This window comes from Neopelma chrysocephalum, unplaced genomic scaffold (genome assembly GCF_003984885.1).
Source record: "Neopelma chrysocephalum unplaced genomic scaffold, ASM398488v2 Primary Assembly neopelma1_23, whole genome shotgun sequence".
Lineage (NCBI taxonomy): Eukaryota > Metazoa > Chordata > Aves > Passeriformes > Pipridae > Neopelma > Neopelma chrysocephalum.
In genome coordinates, this window is record NW_020897691.1 from 16,645,646 (window position 1) to 16,666,552 (window position 20,907).

The 20,907-nt window shown below is 38.1% G+C and overlaps 1 protein-coding gene across 19 annotated transcripts in view; it reads right to left on the reverse strand.

Moving 5' to 3' along the window:
* The window catches only part of SYNE1 (spectrin repeat containing nuclear envelope protein 1), a 309,124-nt gene that overhangs the window by 52,498 nt on the left and 235,719 nt on the right, over window positions 1-20,907 (reverse strand). For all 19 annotated transcript variants that reach the window (XM_027688509.1, XM_027688518.1, XM_027688501.1 and 16 more), the window contains 12 exons: window positions 19,901-20,097; window positions 18,855-18,987; window positions 18,273-18,455; window positions 16,861-17,010; window positions 14,265-14,441; window positions 11,540-11,695; window positions 7,467-7,622; window positions 6,558-6,728; window positions 4,596-4,729; window positions 2,981-3,185; window positions 1,655-1,837; window positions 533-679 (listed from right to left, as the gene is read on the reverse strand). In XM_027688509.1, the coding sequence (XP_027544310.1) occupies window positions 533-679; window positions 1,655-1,837; window positions 2,981-3,185; window positions 4,596-4,729; window positions 6,558-6,728; window positions 7,467-7,622; window positions 11,540-11,695; window positions 14,265-14,441; window positions 16,861-17,010; window positions 18,273-18,455; window positions 18,855-18,987; window positions 19,901-20,097 (1,992 nt within the window). The remainder of the gene's footprint in view (window positions 1-532; window positions 680-1,654; window positions 1,838-2,980; window positions 3,186-4,595; window positions 4,730-6,557; window positions 6,729-7,466; window positions 7,623-11,539; window positions 11,696-14,264; window positions 14,442-16,860; window positions 17,011-18,272; window positions 18,456-18,854; window positions 18,988-19,900; window positions 20,098-20,907) is intronic.

The following is a 20,907-nucleotide window of genomic DNA, read 5'->3' on the forward strand; positions in this document are numbered from 1 at the left end:
AAAGCAGCATAGATGGCAGAGTTCAGCAACTTCCTGATATGGCCTCTGAAAGAAAGAGATGGAAAAAAGAAGCCCCACAAAAAGATAGAGTAAAAAACTTCAAATGGAGATCACACGGTACACAGTAGGAATGTTTCTTCAGTATATCAAGTTACGCAAAACATATAAATTACTTAATCCCTAAAGAAATATCATTGAGACAGGAATTGCATAAATCCAAAAAAAGTTGAGAGAAAACATAATGAAGGAAGTCCCCAAGAACTGCTGACATTTCCATTCCCATCTTGATCTGATATTAATTTTATTCTGAACAGTTTGACTATTCTTTTCATCTTTACTTGGGGCAAAGTAACATGGAAAATCACTCCTTGACTGCCATCAAACTTGTAAGTTCTCAGTCTTACGCTTTGCATGAGTGATAGTCCTTTACTATACATGGAATACATGTATGATACCTGTGCATACCCTGTACTAAAAGTAACCAGGCCAACAGAAAAAAACCAAACCAACACTTCCCACATTTATTTGTCACCTTGAGTTGCTCCATTCTACTCTGTATTGCTGAGAGATCAGATGAGTGACTGGGATCCTGTTCTTTCAATATTTCTTCTGCTTCTGTTATCCAGGTCTCAAGGACTTCCAGGTTCTTGGCAAAGGCTTGATAGTCCAGAACTCCAGCCTTAAACAGAAAAGGACTCACAGTTTAAGAACTTTGGCTGCACAGCATCCCTACTGATATCACACCTAGTTATTCTCATTCAGACTTGCAAACAGCTGAATAGGCTAGAAGCAATTGCAACTGCTGCTTTGCTTGCTGACTGTGGAATTATTGGTGTTTTTTTAGGTCAAAATAGTGCATTTTTGATCATAGCAAAAAGGCAATATTTCAACAAAGTGCATAAATACCTCCTTACCTTGAAATAGATAACCTTCTCTAGCTTTCTTTTATGAAACTAAATCCAATGCTTGATTTATTGTCAGCAGAGAGAACTAGTCACTCTTATTGCATTTTTAAATTAAAACCTTCTCTCATGTTTTGTCTCGTCACACTACAGTGATGTTATAAGCACATTTCAAACCATGTTGGACTTCCTGGGTAAATCCTCTTGTCTCTCAAACAGAAGTCACCACCTCTGCTGCTTTTTCAACCATATAGTTTGCTATGGAATACATTCTTCCACTCCTTTTTTGCTCTTTAGGCCCTGGTGACACGAGCTACTGAACGAGCTTTGACACAAATGGTAGGTGTCAGTCTGGCCACAAAAATCAATTCTACACAAATATTCAGAACTTCTCATTTGTTTTACTGCTTAAGAACTAGCTGGGAAGAGAGGTTGACTTCAGGGGAGAAGTAGGTGTGGATTCAGCTTTTAGCACTATTGTCTGCAGAAAGCATGGTGACCTTGGCATTCCAGACAGACGTTTTCCTGCATGAGGTCTGCTATCCTCTTCAGAGAATATGGACCTTCTTACAAGGTCTCTATGCTAGACTTGAGCATATTTTCTACTCTCAGCTTTGGCTTCCAAGGAAGTCTAGGAAATTCTGATGAACAGGTAACAGCATCCTCTTTTCCCAGGCAGTTTTAGCTAATTTATGTGTTTTCAGGTACCACAGGATGATCAGAATCACAGATTGTAAATATTGTCTGCATACCTGAAGTACAGCCTGCTGCTTGCAGAGAGCCTGTTCTAGGGTTGACAGATTCTGCTTCAGAGAAAGATGATCAGACTGTATAGCTGCTGCTGCTGAAGCCTCCACCTGGCTTTTCAGCTCCTCCCCCAGATCCTGAAGAACAACCAGTGACTCCTGTGCTGTTTTCAAATCCATGAGTACATCCTGTGGAACACATTGAAGAAAGATATGAATAGTTAACCTGACACTGTTGATGTCATTAAATCATCGAAAACTTACATTTACTACTGTATTTCAATGTCAATGTATCCAGTTACACTCTGCATGACATGCATAATAAAAAAGATATGTCAAAGTACCTGTACAGAAAGGAACAGAAGGAAGACATTGCTCAGCTACCTTTGAGCTTTGTTGAAAGAAACCTTTTGAATCTACTGACATGACAGTCCCAGTGGCAGCCCTCGCTGGGAACTGATTCAGGACTAGAACTCCCTTTTTTTTCCTGTTACAATTTACCAGGAGAGCTGAAAAAATAACTTTTATAAATGGCCTAACATAATGGTCAAAGAAAGGGACATAAAGAAATTAAGAAATTATGTGAACCGAACAATTTGAATTGCCAGTCCACGGTGCCTGACCATAGTAGCAAATGCTCCAAAAGATGACTTTATTTTTCAAACACTAACATGTTTATTTTTCTTGTTGCAAGCATTTTGCTTACATTGAGACAATAAGTATTTTATTTTTTTGGTTAATGACACTTAACATTAACTTAAACTCAAAAGAACCAAAACTTAAGCACAGAGAGGAGATAAACTATTTTGCTATCTCAAGATTGTCTTGAAAATGGAAGAACTTCAAGGTTTCAGGGTGAATGGTGTCCTTCCATAAGGAAGGATAAAGACATCCCCAAATTCTTTTCATTCACAAAAAGTGAAAAGTCTTGATTAGTGGGAATATAGTCAAAGATTTTATGTTTCTGTCTATTATAAGGAACTCTACAGATTTAGTTGAGATATTTTACCAAGAAAGAATCCCTTCATTAAGCAGGGACTTAAAACTGACTGAAATTATATAATTTATCCATCTTCTCCAGAGAAAAGACTTCAGATACAAGCTTCTGAAACACCACAACAACTAACGGAGGGATCGAAAGTCAGAGAAACTCATGAGATTTGAGTAGCAGATTTAAAGCTGTCTCTCTTGTGCCTGAGATGCATCAATAAAGTGAAATATGTTTGTAATGCAAGTTTCCAAGACACCAAGAATAGAGTTTAGTAATAGAGAACCTCTCAAGATCTTTTTAGCCCAGAGCTGAGAAAAACTGCAAAGCTTAACTGAACATACATTGCAGTCCTGAATCCAAGTGGTAACTTCATCATCGGTGATGTCTTTGCTGGTTGCAGTCTTCAGGAGTTCATTGGTCCGGTCTTCTTGCTGACGGACTGCGGAAGAGCACTGCTGGTAACAGTCTTTGTACCTCTGCCACAGTTGAAGGAGGGCTCTGCTGGAACGCAGTCGCTCTGCAGTCTCCTGCATAAGGTTGTTCCACCTGGTGAAGAGACTGGATGAATGATCGAAGCTTGGGACTCCACAACAACTATCCCTGTCCCTCTTCCTTTCTGCTCTTTCCCATGGTCTTTTGGCTTTTGAGAAATTTGGTAAAAATCAAGATCTGGACATTCGGTGAAAAAAAACAACCAAGAAATATGTTGACAGCCTGCTCTGATTTGTCACAGTGGGTCTGATCTATGGTACATTTGGCTCCTGTGGTACCACATCTGTGGTATGTTTATTAATGCTTGAGGTCAGAGCTGCAGCACACCTTTTGAAGTGAACCACCTCCTATTTCCACAAAGTACACTTCGGTTCACTGCACAGAGCATCTATGCCCAACCATGCACTGCCAGTACTAGATTCCTGCAAGGGCCTAAGAGGCCCAGAAGAGGTGTAAACAAGGAACCATTTATGCTGCTGCAATTTCCACCCAAACCCTGACAGAAAATTTAAAGTCATAAAGCTCCCTAGAACTTGCTTGTAAAATACTCCCAGACATATTAAAAATCTTTGTATCTTTATTACCCAATTAAACATCTAATCCCCCTTTGAATTTTTGGATCTAATGACAACCAGAAACACATACTTTCTCAAATGTGCTGGTATTTATCAAACTGCCTCATTGTTTCCTTACTAAAGAAAATCAGAATATTTTTCAATTATCTTTACATGATCAAAATCAAAGTTTTTAAAGCAAAAACTTCATCAGTCATCACTGAAAATGTTAATTCCTACAGTATCTTTTTTGAAAGGGGGTGAATATGAATAATCCCTCTCTCCACTTCTAGGTTCTAGAACAGAACAGAACAGAGATTAAAATAATTTTGGCATGATTCTGTCTTCAAAAAAAACCCTGAGCTTTCCACCAAACCAGTTTTTTCTTTTGGATCCTCCCTTTCTGTAGCTTCTCTGAGTAAACCCTTACACTGATTCTTGCCTGAATTCAAAGTTGGGGAAGTTGTTTGCCAAGGTACTGGTGAGGAGCTTAGACATTCTTGCCTATCATGCCCTTCCTACAACTACAAATAGCAACCTAAAATCTGGGGAACCTGATGCATGCATTGCAAACAACATTTCCAGACACAATTTTCAAATTTTAGGGGCAGTATTATTTTCCAGCATGGTATTTATAAATCTTGTTTGGCAGCCACGCATGAAGCAAAACTACTGACAGTAATGTCCAAGTCCTTAGCTGGAGAAGATAATGTTCCATTTAGTATGAAATAAGTAAATAAGAGTCCTACTCCAGTCCTACTCCAGTCCTGCCTGTTCCAAAAAGCCGCTCAAGCCCCCAAACCAATAAAATAATAAAATATAACAAAAATAGAAATGATGGAAAACGGGGTCAATGGATAAATACGGATTTGCTACTGAAATTAAAGTTTAACACACAGACATTTTCTACCTCATATTCACTTCTTTCAAAGTGCTGATAAGTGTTTCAGTCACTGGTGGTTGACATTCTTTCAACAATTCATTCGTTACAGAACCAAACTTCTGTAAGCTATTTTCTTGTTTTTCCAATTCATCTTGTAGGCTCTAAAGCAGAATAATAACAAAACAAAACAAAACCATGAGGTATTAAAATTCCGCGATGTAGAAACATTTCAAAATAGTGTGCATCAATTGCATCATACAGATTATGAATGCAAAAGTTGATTTCATGTGTTTCATATAAATAAAAGGCTGTTTAATATAAAGATTGTAGTTAGATTAATTTGATTTTATATCAAATGTATAAAAAAGTTTTAACCCTGTATTTTTGGAAAATGTAAAGATCTAAGTCCATGAACTGATTCAGAAATAAAAACTAACAGATATAAGAAAATTAATCAAATAACATCTTTCTGTTTAGCACAAGATGAAAAAAATAACAACATAAAAAAAGCTTTATTCTGAAAATAAGGTTCTCGCTCTTTCAGTTATCATTCTAAAGTATGTCTGTCAGGGAAGTGTGTCTTGTCCAGTGGTGGGTAACAAGGATGACTGTGGGACTGGAGCACCTCTCTTATGAGGAAAGGCTAAAGGAGTTGGGCCTGTTAAGCCTCGAGAAGAGATGACTTAGAGGGGACCTCATCAATATGTACAAATATCTAAAGGCGGAGTGCCAAGAGGATGGAGCCAGGTTATTCTCGGTGGTGCTGAGCAATTGGATACGGCAATGGGCAGAAACTGATGCACAGGAAGTTCCACCTGAACATGAAGAAGAACTTCTTTACTATGTGGGTGACCACACACTGGAACAGGTTGCCCAGAGAGGTTGTGGAATTTCCCTAACTGGAGATATTCAAGGACACGATCCTGTGCCATGTGATTCAGATGACCCTGCTTGAGCAGGAAGGTTGGACCAGGGGACCCACTGTAGTCCCTTCCAAACTTACCTATTCTGTGACTATGTGAAAATGCTCTTTTTTTTAAGGTTAAATATTTTTATGCATATTATTACAGTTTGAACAGCCCAGCAAATCTCAGCCCAAGTTTACTCAAAATCTTAAATAGCAAAAAAACTAATTTTCTGTACCTATTGTTTTACTGACTCCTCTCTAACATGTAAAAAATTAAAATCTAGAAGACTGGCTGTAAAGTCCATTATTGGATTCTCTTTAAATCTGCATTTGAAAAGTGCTGTTCATGCTTAGAGAATTTACATATGTCTGGACTTCAAATCACACAAATATTTAAATTATACTGTAAATGTAAATTTGAGGGTAAATACTAAACGGAAGAACAGAATACTATAAGAACAGAATTTCTTCTACTTTAGGCATCTGGAAATGTTTGTGCAATTTTTTTTTTATTTTAAAGATGACAACTGTCTCTGAAATAAAAGGTTTTTCTACGTAATAGAACAAAAATTTTAATATTTAATTAGTTTACTGCCATTAATATTAACTTATAATTTTATAATAGGAATCTCCTAGTATTTTATGCTTTTCTTACAGGGGTAAATTATTTGAACATGTGAGTATCTTAACGTTTGGAACAACATTTTCCTTGATCATCAATCTACTGTAATGTTGAAGGGCAGGTTAAAAACGTGATCTCAACACGCTCCTGTAGCTCAGAAGCCTGATGAAGTAGCAGCAGAAACTTTAGTCTTAATGGCCATTAGTATGATCTAAAAACTTTTAATAATTTGATGGTATGGCTCAAAATTATAAAGAACAGCATCAAAAATCTAAAAAATAAACAACCATCCCAACTTTATTTTTCTGCAAAATGATAAATGCAGTGGCTGTTTTGTAATGTGTTCTCTTAACGTCATGTGATTTTAATGTGCCAGTGTGTTTATACTTCCACTTCTTATGAACCAAAATGTATGGTTATCTGCATCCATGCCATTTCAGACAAAATTAATTCTTCTTACCTGAAGGTTATCAACCTGGACTTTCACAGCTTCCAAAGAACCAGTAAGAAGATAAAAACGGGACAAAGAATATCTGGCTTCTGTCAGGTAACTATTCAGTTCTTCATAAGCCACTTTGTAAATGCTCCACTGATCAAGAACAGATTGCAACAATATCTTCAGCTGGCTAACCTAGGAGGAGGGACGAATAAAAACAAAAATAAATGAAAAGCATTCAAGATATTTGGGGTTTGTTAAAATTATTTTCTTCCTTTTGATCTCATATGCTTCTTGTTCTACATTTCTGATCTTAAACCTGGTGAGAATGAAGATTTTGCACAATCATCAGCAGGGCTTACACTGGGTACAGCATAAAGTTCTGTTGATTTTATAAAGGTTGGATGGCAGGGACTGAGAAGATTTCAAAATTCATTTCACTTTGGTTCAAAGCAGGATCAAGGGGAATTGCTAAAGACTATGAAACACATATCCCTAAGACAGGCAAATCAGTCTATGGAAGTCAGCAGAGAGCTAGCACCAAGACTATATTCCTCATGAGAAGGCAGACTGATGTTGATCAAACTTTGGATGTTGACAACTAATGCTGATCTCTTCCTTGTTCAGTGAGACCTGTGGGCTTCAAAAGGCAGTTCCTTACAGATAATTAGGTACTTTTACACTAAATATCAGGAAACATCTAAAATGTTTCAATTACAAAAATTAAAAGCATCTTTGAAACAGGAAATATTATACCCATCTTATGTGGAGTGCACACATAAACTTGGGGAATGATGGATGGATAGATGGGAAGAGGGACACAACTCAGAATCTCCTCCCCTACAACAGAAGAAATCCACTAGCTACAGCTGCTAATTCTCCCTTCAGGCCTTATTCCTGGAGCTATAATTTGTCCCTTGATGATTCTTTTACCATGTGATCCAAATTGGCCCAGGAATGGTTAATTTCTTGCAGTGTATTCATAACAGCAGAAGAGACTTCTTCTTTCTTGTTCTGTACCAAAGAAAGACCACTCTGTTCTATATTTTCCACTTCTTTTTCCTTTGTTCTTATTGATTCTTCTAATTCCTGAAAAAAAAAAGATATCTTAGTATGTTTGCTTGTTTAATTGGTTAAATAACACCTTGATATAGAAAAGAAGCCCATAAGCTCCTTAGTTTAAAAAATAGGAGTCATGTTTGCATATTTTGGCTTTTTATTCTCAAGGGCCTCATAACTCATCAGCAATTCCACTGAATAGTTTATGTTCCCTTTAAAGCCTAGTAGTTTGCTGTTAAATAGAAGCATGTCCTCTACAAAAAAGTTTTGTATAATCTTCTGCTCTCATGTAAGTGTACAAACCCATTACAAATAGGACAGCAGGGCCTGACTTAATTACCTCTAGGCAAACACACCCAGGGCTATTGTCATTGAGAGATGATGGGATGGCTTGTATGAGTGGAGTCTTGGAATCGAAGAATACAGGCTCTTTAGGAAGGACAAACAGCTAAGGCGAGGAGCAGGTGTTTCTTTTTTATGTCAGTGACCAGCTGAAGTGCATGGAGCTCTGCCCACAGATGTATGAGGAGCTGACCAAGAACTTATGGGTCAGGATTAAAGGAAGGACAGGGACAGGTGATATTATAGTGGTGGTCTGCTACAGGTCACCTAACCAGGGAGATCAAGCAGATGAGAACCTCTTTTAACAGACAGGAGCAGCCCCGCACCAAGCCCTGGTCCTCCTGAGGGACTTCAACCACCCCGATATCTGTTGGAGAGACAACACAGGAGGGCATAAGCAATCCAGAATGTTCCTGGAAAGCATTGATGATAATTTTCTTCTCTAAGTGGTAGAGGAGCCAATGAGAACGGAGGCTATGCTGTACCTTGGTCTCACCATTATGGAGGTGAGAAGGTGGGGAATGTTAAGCTCAAGAGCAGCCTGGGTTGCAGTGACCATGAAATGGTGGAATTCAATATCACTGGAGTGGCAAGGAGGCTACACAGTAAGCTCACTACCATGGGTTTCAGAAGAGCAGACTTTGGCCTCTTTGGGAAATCACTTGGTAGAGGGAAAAATGCTGTGTGTTTTAATTTGTCCTAGAACATTGAGAGGGCCCTTTAATTAGTCCAAAGCTGGCTCAAGCCTCTGGAAAAAAATTAATTTTGTCACCCAAGGAAAATGACAAAATGACTTCCTAGTGAAAGATGTCAATTTGCCATGATTCCTCACATGAAGTGAAGCCTTTATTCCTTTGCCGGGGTGCAGTAGAGCCTCTTGCTTGAGGACAGCAAGTCTTTCCCTTTTTCTAGATGACAAGTTCACTGGAGTCCAGCCAATGACAACAAGCAACACACTGCAGGAATTTTCTTCCTCAAGGTTGCTTGAGAAGCATTAATGAGCTTGACAGCATTTTGCTCATGCCTTAATACCATGAGAATGAAGCTAGAAAGTGAAGGACAAGAAGACTCGATAAGCAACTGTGAGTCATATAGCATGTTCCCATAAGCTCATTCCTAGCCAGGAAACTACCTATATAATTTCATAGCATGGTGCAGGGAGATCCAAGAAAGTTCTGCAGTACTCAGAAGCTCTGCAGCTTCAGGTAGCACAAACACCTAGTTTGAGCAGAGCGGGGAATTATGGCTTGTAGGCTTCAGGCCAGTACAAATTTGTGTTTACCTGTCAGCATGATATAGAAAGCAGTGTGTGAGGTGACAGCAATTTTGTTTTACCCCCAGATTAACCAGTATGTCATGATCTCAGGTTATATTGTCATTTTCTGCAAGCCTCTTCTTACTGAGAGAGATGGATCACCAGGGAAAGAAAAGAATACAACAAAACTCTGGGCAAACCGAAATAAATTTCTCTCCCTATGAATCCAGAAAACAACAAGTGAAACATTGCCATAACAGACTTTACATTTTAGATAGTTGGGACAGTATTTGAAGGAAAATTCTGCCCAGTCTTGCAAACACTTGCTGGTACAGAATTTATCCCTGTACAGATACAACACACTTTTGTCTATACATGTGTGAGAGCATTTTTGCTTCCCTGTTTATTTTTAGACTTTTCTTTTGTATTATTTTACATTTCTTCAAACATCTAGCCATGATCTTGTTCCAGACTACAGCGAGAGTAACACATCTTTTTTTTTTAACCAGCTGACAACAAGGCAAACTCTTCTAAGTTGCACATAATAAATCTGACTTTTCAAGACATAAATTTTTTGGAGTAAAAAAAGGCATTTAAGTTTGCACAAGGTTGCTCCAAAATTCAGAATGTAAGCCAGGCAAAAGTTTCAAACACCAAGAACAGAAAATATTTCTGGTTCTGTTTGAAAAGGGCTTCCTTATTCATAATTTAAAACTCATAATCAAATTAAAGTTGCATTATTGTTTCTAATCTGTGATGGGGAAAAATGGTTGACTTCACTTATTATGACCTTAAGCAGTAGCTAACATTGGTTAATAAATAAACTCTAGCTTTTGTACTAGTTGAACCAGATATTTGGGAGTGTCTGACACAGTTCTTTCTTAATGTGTTTGTCTGCTGATCAAAGTCTTGCCATTCATAACTAACTCCCCAAGTGTATTTGCTAACTTCCCTGACAAAAAGGAACCTAAAAGGTGATAAATCAGATTCAGCTTTGAACTCCAGCCAAGCACAAACTGCTGATTATGTCAGGCTGTGCTAAATTACCCTTCCATCAGTTGTATGGGCTTATTGTGCTGAAAACATAAAGATACATGAACTGAACCTAAGCACTCTAACCTGTTAGAAAACTTAAGTCAAGAATTTCACAAAAAAAAAAATTGACCTCTAACATACCTGGCCTAACCACTTATTTGCCTTTACAGAAACAAAGATGGGCTTAATATATGGGTGAATATAGAGTAAATTCTTTTATGAATTAAATTTTAATAAATTTCCAGCTCTTCTGTTTGTGAAGAGCTAAATGCTAGATTATATTTGTCCCATTAATTAAATACGTGCATGAAAGACAGCCACACCAAGATAAACATGCTTCCTACTCCCTTTTAAGGGAATGAGAACACCAAGATTTTGGGCATGTGGTTGTCCTAGCAGAGTTTTAATTACACATTTGATCCAGTGTAAAATTTATTATTTGGTGCCTAGTAGAAAAAAATACTTTTGAACAAAAATTACGTGACGCCTGAAACTGTGCAGAGGCCTTGTCTATAAATTCAAAAGTATTCATTTTGCCTATACACCTATTAGCTTTAACTCTAGCCTGACAGCTCCAGAAGCAAGCTTCTTACTAAATATATGTTATTCTGAGTAATATATTCAGAGACAGCTGTGATACCCTGTTCACTGCTGTGTTGTCCCTGTATGAATTTCATGTGAAAAACTGAGGTGGTTTTGAACTTATGTGCCTTATGTATAGCTACACTTTGCCTCATCCCATCTTTGCCCATCGTAATCATGACTCTCTTTATTTTTCTGGATAGTTAAATATTTGAGGGGAAAATAAAAGAGAAAGATTCCCAACACATTCTGAATGAAAGAATAAGCTTCCTTAGATTCTAGCATTTTTCTTTGAATAGTCAGGTGGAACATACCAGGTGGAAAAAGAATGGAAAAACGCAGGGGTGGAGGAAAGATAGTGATAAGGCAGAAAAAACAAGTTTCAAGGACATTCAAGCATAGTGCTCATGACATCAAGTTCCATAAGACTGGCTAAACAGAAATGGCAACATATTCCTTTGACAGTCTTCTAGTTCAGTACGTCTGGTATACTTTGAAATGTCCAATGCAAAAAGAATAATGACTTAATCACTTTTGTTGGTTTTAAGCATCTGTAGGACATTATTGTTCCTTTGTCCTCTTTTATTGCTTGCACTTTAGGAATGAAGTCTCTCCCTTGCTGAAATAAAGAGGAGTTCAGTCACTGACTTCGCTAATATGAAAATTTCAGATGGATAAAGGGTTATTTCTAACTCTTGGAAAGAGAACATTGCTATTTATAAGGGAAAATTACCTGACAGTCTTTCAAAGCATTCTGTACTGAAGCCTGGTCACCAATTTTTTGTTGCTGTTTTAGCTTCTTCTCTTGAGTTTCAAACCAAGTTTTTAGGCATTGCACATTATTTTCAAATTCTGTCCAGGATTCCTGCAGGCTTTCCAACAGCTGGATCTGCAAAGAAAATTGAGTATATATATTGTCATACAATTATCTTTATTGTTGTGTCAATAAAATAAATCTGTAAAGACTAATGCTAACCAGTGCCTTCTTGGAACTGAATGCTTTCAAAATTTAAAAAAAGTATATGCACTCAAATTTAAACATATCTACTATTTGTAATAGAGTTAATAATAAAAAACCTGCTATATCCAGAAATAATAATACAGAGATAACATATGAAAATATTATGACACACTGAAAGAAGCTAACACTTAAGCAGAACATTTTTATGAAGTGAAATTATTTTCAGAGATCAAGGACCTCAGGATTTCCCAAATAAAATTAAGCATTCAAACATAGGTTTTATATACCTTGCTCATAACCAAGGTAAAGTAGATGAAGATTTATATTACCTTCTTTGTCAACTGACTGCTTTTAAGTTACTTAGATTGCTTTAAGTGTTATTCAATGGCAAATGAGATAGCACTTCTATTCTTAAAGAAAAAAAGAAAGAAAGAAAATAATAAAGCAGAGTTTGAAACCAGCGGCATTGCCATAAAAAGCATTCAAATTACTTAAGACAAATTCCATTCTAGGGAATGAACCATCTTAATTAGCTGTAATCTTAATTAGAACTGGTTGAGCATGTGATGGTCAACAGCAACCTTGGCCACAATAATGATGACATAGTTGTGAATGAAGTAAAGAAAGTAACAGAGTAAAGATCCTTAGAACAGCAGACTTCCGTTTGTTTGGGGAAGCATGATCACATGGGAAGTTGTACTGAATGACAAAGGAATCCAGGAAGCTGGCTGATCTTCAAGGACAATCTTGTCAAGTCACAAAAATGACAAATCCACAGAAAGTGAATTAGAAAGAATGGGCCTAGAAGAATGGCTTGGCCATGCAGGGCCAATGTTAGGAAAGCAAAATCTTGTCTGGAACTAACTAGCGAGGGACAGAAGCCCTTCTTGCTACCCTTCACAAGTACATCAACAATAAGGGAAAACCACAGAATAGCCTGAGGTATGCAGTACCTTCTTTGCTTTGATCTTACTGACAAGGTCTCCTCTCATGCTTCCCAAGTCTTCACGCCAATCAACAAATTTTGGCATACAGAGGTACTAGTCATGATAGAGGAGGAAAGAATTAGGGACTACCTAAGTAATCTAGACATATAAAAGTCCACAGAACCAGGCAGGACTTATTCAAGGTTGTCAATGTTTTTTCAAGGGTGCTGTCTATCACCTTTAAAGGTCATGATGGTTTCAGAAAGTAGCTGGTGGCTGGAAAAATTATATACTGCAAATCTTGCCAGATGTCATTTCCACAGGCATAAAGAACAAGGGGAAGGAAAAAGCATGGTCTTACCATAGGTAAATTGTGCCTGACCCAACTGAATGCCTTTGCTATGATGATATGATTGACACTGTGGACAAATGAAGAGTAGTAGACACAATTAACCTTGGCTTTTAAAAGCAAGGCTTTTGATACAGTATCTCATAGGGTAGCAAAACTGAGGAGACATGGGCTGGACGAGAAGTCTACAAATGAATGACATGACCATAGTCACCAGGCTTAAAGGTTCATGGTAAACATTTCAACATCTACCTGGCAGTCATTTACAAGATGTATCTTCAGGCTCAGTCCTGTGGTTGATACTATTTAATAACTTCATCAATAAACTGCATGGCATGATAACTTGTGCTTTCAGCACATTCACAGATGGCAGTGATTTGGGAGAAGTAGCTGATATGCTGGAGTTTAGGGCTGCCATTCAGAGAAACCTCAGCAAGATGGAGGAATAGGTCCACCAAGCCTCATGAAATTCAGCAAAGACAAATGTAAAGTCCTGCACCTGGGACAAAATAACCTCATGGAACACAGGCTGGCAGCAGGCTGGACAGAAGAAAAGGACCTGAGACTATGATGAGCAAGAACTTGAACGCGGTAAGTCAGCTGTGTGCATTTGTGTTGAAGAAGGCTAACTGTATCCTGGGTTAGACTACTGAGAGTGCACCCAGCAGGTCAAGATCAGTGGTTCTTTCCTTCTCCTTAACATTTACAACCAATTTTGGAACCTTCAGTGCAGGGAGAGATTTAAAGAAGTTGTATATGGCCACTCAGGTTGTTAGGGGACTGGAGCACAAGACATACAAGGAGAGGCTGGCTTCATTCAGCCTAGGGAAAAGAAGGCAAAGGAATCACCTCACTGTACTGTTCACTCGTATAGAGAGGCATAGGGAAGATGAAGTCAACTATTGGAGACATGCAGTAAAAGGAGAAGAGATAACAGTCACAAGTTGCAACATGAGAAATTCTGATTGAGAACAAGACAAAAACTCATCCCCCATCAGTGGTTAAGCATGAACAAGTTGCTCAGAGAAGCTGTGGAATCTCTCCTTGGAGATTTTCAAAACTCAGATAATCAAGTCCCTGTGCAATCTCTTCTAACTTTAAAACTAGCTCTGTTTGAGCAGGAGAATGAACTAGATGACCTGCAGCAGCTTCCAACCATTACAGTCTTATAGTTCTATGTATTTTGAAAGTTCGCTCCCAAGCAGCTAGATTTTTTCTTTACCTTTTCTGTTATCAGGCCTTGAAGGATCTGCCAACGTCTGTTCATTGCTCCGAGCTGCTCTGCAAAATCAGTTTTGTCGCTGCGTTTGCTTTCAACATCCTGGCTGCTGATTTGTAGCACTGATTGGTTCACAAAGTCGACAGTCAACTGTTTGCAATTTAAATCTATCTTGAAACCCTAGAAGAAAAGAAGGAAAAAAAATCCCAGCACATTAGTACCATAATTTCTCACCTTCCTTCAAAACAGAGGAAAAATTTTCACAAATTACAACTTTATCACAATTTAACTAAAAGGTTTTTTAGCAATTGATTAATTAGAAATTAGAAACAAAATCCCTCCCACCATAAGCGAAGAGCAGGTTCAGGATCACTTGATGAAGCTGAATAGGTTTAAGTCTATGGGACCTGATGAGACGCATCCCAGGATGCTGAGGGAGCTGACTAATGCTGTTGCCGAGCCACTTTCCATCATATTTGAAAAGTCATGGTGGTCAGGCAAAGTCTCTGTTGCTTGGAAAAAGGGAACATTGCTCCTATTACAAAGACAAGAAAGAAAGACCTGGGGAACTACAGACCAGTTAGCCTCACTTCTGTGTCTGGGAAGATCATGGAGTAGATCCTCATGGAAGCAATGTTAAGGCACATACAAGACAAGGAGGTATATGCAAGATAGCCAGAACAACTTTACTAAGGGGAAATTGTGCCCAATCAATCTGGTGGTCTTCTATGGAGTGACTGCACCCGTCAACAAGAGAAGAATGACTGATGTCATCTATCTAGACTTCTGTAAGGCTTTCGACCCAGTTTCACACGACATCCTTATCTCTAAATTGGAGAGACATGGGTTTGAAGGGTGGACTATTCAATGGATAAGGAATTAGCTGGATGGACACAGCCAGAGAGCTGTGGTCATGGGCTCTATGTCCAGGTAGAAGCCGGTGATGAGTGATGTCCCTCAGGGCTCTGTCTTGGGACCAGTGCTCTTTAATATCTTTATCAATGACACAGATGGTGAGAACAAGTACATCCCCAGCAAGTTTCCATACAACACAAAGCTGAGTGGTGCAGTTGACATAACTGAAGGAAGAGATGCCATTCAGGGGGACCTGGACAAACTTGAGAAGTCGACCCATGAGAACCCCATGAAGTTCAACAAGTTCAAGTGCAAGGTGCTGCATCTGGGTCAGGAAAATCCCAGGCATGAGCACAGACTGGGAGATGAACTCATTAAGAGCAGTCCTGCGGAGAAGGTTTTGGGGGTTCTCATGGATGAAAAGCTGGATATGAGCCAACAGTGTACACTCACAGCCCAGAAGGCCAACCACATCCTGGGCTGTATCTAAAGAGGAGTGGCCAGCAGTTAGAGGGAGGTGATTTTCCCCCTCTGCTCTCATAAGACCACACCTGGAGTGTTGCATCCACTCTGGGGCCCTTGGTACAAGAAAGATGTGGACCTGTTGGTCCAGAGGAATGCCACTAAGCTGATGATAGGGCTGCAGCACACCTCCTAACACAGGATAAGAGGGGTGGTTGTTCAGCCTGGAGAAGAAAAGGGTCTGGAGAGACCTCATTACAACCTCCCAGTACCTAAAGAGGCTTATAAAAAAGAGGGAGAGTGACTTTTTACATGGGCAGATAGTGATAGGACAAGGAGGAATAGTTTCAAACTAAGAGAGGAGAGATTTAAATTAGATGTTAGGAAGGAGTTCTTTATTCAAGAGTGTGGTGGGGCACAGGAACAGGTAGCCCAGAAAAGTTGTGGATGTCCCATCTGTGGAAGTGTTCAAGGCTAGGTGGGATAGGGCTCTGGGTAACCTGATTTAGTGGGTGGTATCCTTGCTTATTGGTGTGGGGCTTGGAACTAGATGATCTCTAAGGTCCCTTCCAACCCTAACCATTCCATGATTTTATGGTCTAGCCTCATTTTTTTTAATACAAAACCAGATAAGCTGGAAAACATTCTAATATAAAAAGAAGATAAATAACCAAGAAGTAAAGCAATTTTTCAGGAGACTATTGAAACCAATCTGACCTTGAGAAGAAATTCACTGTGTTCAGATCTATTCTAAGAGTGCTACTGATCTAGTTAAAAAAGTGTAATTGTGTTATAGATATACTCCTCAACAATTATCTCAAAGTATAGCATCTTTCATTTTTGCTTCAGAAACTGATCAAAATTATTTTGATCTGTAAACAACTGGACACCTTTTACTCAAGAACTGGCTACACTTTGAGGAGAAGATGATGTTATGCAGAGAATTCATACAACAACTTATATAATTTGCAAAGTGCTTTGTGATTTTTGGATGAAAGACAGATCTAATAAGGTTTCATAATGTGCATATTGCTTTGGATTTTCCTGGAAATTAAGGTATAGTTAAAATTATATTCCTGCCATAAGTAAACAGTAGAGTAAAAGTAATTTTGGCTCCTTTTCCACAGTATCAAATATTGCCCAATTCTAACTTGTGTACAATTCTAACCAATCCACAAAGTAAGGCCTATCCCCCCACACTAAATCACTTACATTTTACATATGTATATATATTTAATGGGGATAATTCAAAAGGAAAATCAATAACATTGATATTCAGTACCTTGTACTTCTGGATGTAATCCTGAATTACTTTCTGTCCTACTATATTTTCTATATTTTCTTCATCCTGCTGAATGACATTTTCCATCAAGGAAATCCAGCTCATAACTTCAGTGATGGCATGGCGAGAAGGAATTTTGTCCATCTGGAGCTGGTGAGATAACAGACTTAAAACTCATGTTGTGAAGAAAATTAATAAGAACTCCTTCATTTGCATTACCATAGTACATTTCCTCTACCTGCTCTTATCATGTTATTTTACATCCCTAACATATCACTGAAGTTATAAAAAGAAAAAGAAGTAAAAAAAAAAATGTTTTTAAGAGGAGGTATATTGTATAACTGCTTGCATCCTAATAAGAAAATATTATATTAAAGGCTTCTTATTTCCATTCTTCATTGTACAAAGAAACCAGACAAACTCAAAGATTCCATTTCTGACTTCCTAAAGGTTCTGCATTCTCATTCCATAATTCTGTGCCAGGGCTTATGTAGCTGATCAACTTTAAACTACATTTTTGCTGTTTTTGCAAATGACTAATGAATAGACTCATGGAAAATATTTTCATACTATTCTTCTTGTGTGGTGATTTCTAAATGGGCTAATTTTGAATAGTACCTTTTTTTTCTTTCTTAAAAGACACACTTTCAGTTTTTGATAGAATACTGCTCGCCTACATTTATTTACTCAGAAATGTGTTCTATGACATTTTTAGGTAGATATATATATTTTGCATTGCAAGACAATTAAGAGAACTACTGAATGACATTATTTTGTTTACTATAATAGACTCAGTTAACATTTTTTGCCCTTCCTCTCTCTCCCTAAATCACAATGTCATAAATAACTCTGAGACCATTCCAAGTTATAAACTGAAGCAACAGCTTATACTGATAATCTCCTAGCAACTGAACAGTAAACCAACTTTTCAACCTGTATAATTCTTTAACTTCAGTATTATAGCATTAAAACTCCAAAACTACACAACCAAAAGCCTCTTGCTCCTACACATACTAGCAGAAATCACGAAAAACATTTTTAGATCTGTTTAGTCTTTCACAGACTTGAACCTAGTCTATTCAATTTGAAAAAAGCGCCATCCAAAGCCGACAGGGCACAGGGATATGAACTCCCTTTTTCCAGAAAGCATATCAGCTCGTTGATAAAACCTTCCTCTGTCCTTTGGTTAAAATTTTACAAATGTAATCGTGAAAGTCTGAAATTAACACCAATTGGTGTTAGACAGTATGGGCAGGCAGGATTTGAAACTAAGTGTAAGCTTTCCCACAATAAAGCAGAAATTACATTGTTCCTATCATGCCTCACATGAATAAATTGAGCAAGGAGGCAACTAGGCAGTGCCAACTGTCTCAATTTTCTGGAATATCAAAGGCCATTGCTGTTTTTCTTACCTGGTGCAATTTCTCTTGTACTGCTGGGATTTGTGTAAGCAACTCTGTCCACTGGGTTTCAATGTGGGACAATCCCGCACGCAGTGCTGCTGTATCTACTTTCTTAAGCCTGAGGAGCTGGTTCCCAGTACTCAGGACAGAAGATTTCTGTGATGATTTAGCATCCACTTCTTTTGAAAAATCCTGTAAGCAGAACCATTTTTGTGCAAATAATCAAGTACTGTCTTATAGTACTTAAAGCTTTATCTCAGGAAGCTAAGAATATCATCCCTTCCCTTTAAAATATGTACTTTCTATAAGTATTTAATGACTATACTTCAGACTAAGTAAGAAGACACATTGTTTCCAGTCATAAAACCATTTCCTGTTTTCAGAATCATCAAAATTTACAATCATTGCATATAGCAAAGGAGGGTTTAATGTGAACACACACCAGTATTTTGAAGGACAGCTTAACTACAGAAACAGATTTTTTTTCATATTCACTACTTCAATTATGAAAAAAAGTATAACTATCTGATTAATCAACTGTTTATTTGTAATTGGAGAGAAATAGGTGTCCCAGGTCCATGAATGACTTACCAAAAAGGAGTTCAGGTGGTCTCGGACTGTTTCCAGTTCCTGAGGAACCGTCAAAGACTGCTGGCTCCAAAACTCAAGTCGCTCCTTTGCAGATTGTAACCACTGTGTCAATTCATTTGATTCACTTTGATACCTGTAAAGATGTTTAAAGATGACTAAAACAGCCACTGCCACTTCTTGCCTCCAACTGAGCAGTGTCTCCTCCATGTATTAGAGGAAGGTACTGAATGCTAGATTTAAAATCAATGTATTTCCTTTCCTTTAAAAAATTTCAGAAAAACATAATTTAATTTTGCAGACAGGCATGACATCAGGAAGCTCTTATTTTAGCCATATGCTCACAATTTCTGACAGTGTCTTCATTTTGCCTCTTAGGAAAAACTAAGTTTAATGAAGGACTAGTAATGAAGGACTTGTCTCTTTGGACAAGCTGTAATCCCGCCTGACACACATAAACAGAGAAGGCTCAGTCTTACTAAAGCTTTACCACAATGTATGTCAGAGCAGAAACTTAATTTTTTTTTTCAGAAACCATCTCGTTTCACATGCCAAACAATTAATGAGATGACAGAACAAGAGTGTCTCTACAAAAGCCTGGATGCATGAATAATAGACAAATCTTGCATACCACTTAGAAAATTCATTTCAAAAGTAGCATATGAACATTAGTAAAGGTAGCTAAAGCCCTGCCATACATGCAATGACACAGACCCACAAGAGCCCAACCAGAACATGCTGAGCCTACTCATGCTATCCAGCAAAGCACATACGCTTTTTCTCATCAACCTATAGACACATGGGGCTTCTAACTTAGTCATCTAAATAAGGTATTTTCTGATTTCCTCCCACCAGCTCTTATCTTCTATGTGTTTATTACAAATGAGAGAGTACAATAGCACTTCTGTGGAACAGAAGAGTAGTCAAATTATGACACATCTCAAAGTACTTTCTTTAAAATGTTGAATCTAATAGTTCTGTGTTCAAAAAGGCTTTGACCTGAAGAGCACAGCTGAAGAACTTCATGTTGTCCATTACATCAGCATTACCTTGTCCAGTGCTTCAGTATTGTTTCCAGCCTGTGAAGTTCCTTGGTAACTTTGCTGGTGTTACTTAACCAGTGTTCTCCTAGTTGGTTCAGCTGACTTTCAAGATCTGAGCAGCTAACAGAAAAAAGGAGTCTCTTCCCATCATCTAGCACTTGGTATAATTTGGGTTGGTATTCAGTCAGGTTAGATCTTAGATGCTGTAATGACAGACGAGATGGTTAGATAGCTCTGCAGGTCTCTGCTACCATACTTTCTCAATATTTAATTTCCTTTTATTGCATTTTCTAGCATATCTAATGTCACCCACTACGGCACATCACATTTTTTCCCTCCACTCCAGCTCTAGAACCAAAATAAACAATACCTCGCATTAAACAAAACCGAAATACCACACCCCCACACATGCAATAGATTGCTTAAGTTGTCCTCATACCATTGGAAAAGCAGAAAGCTGTCTGGTAAAAGAACAATATACATAACAAATTCAGAGTACACAAGTCAATTTTCAAGACAAATTTGACAGATATTTTTCTGTAAAACAAAAAAAAGAACAAAACAAACCCCAACTAAAATGTCTAATATAAGGAGACAAAGATAGAACACTAGACCAAAAAAACAGAGTGCAGTAGAAAACCTATATTTAAGCTACTTGTTGCATTTGGGGAGGAAGGCAACTCGAAGAACCACAGGTTGTTCAGCCTCACCTTGCTCTCTGGAAAGATCATGAAGCATATCCTCTTGAAATCCATTTTCAAGGACAAAAAGGACCAAAAGGTAATCAGGAATATTCAGCTTGGATTCACTAACTTGATAGCCTTTTATGACAAAATTACTATCTCCGTGGATGCGACTGATTTCAGTATGGCCTTTGAGACCATTTCCCACAGGACCCTCCTCTAGGAGTGGAGAGAATTGGGCTGGATGAATGGACTGTTATGTGGATTGAAAATGATCTGCATTACTAGTCTCAAACAGTAGTGGATCAAAGGCTTGATGCCTGACTGGAA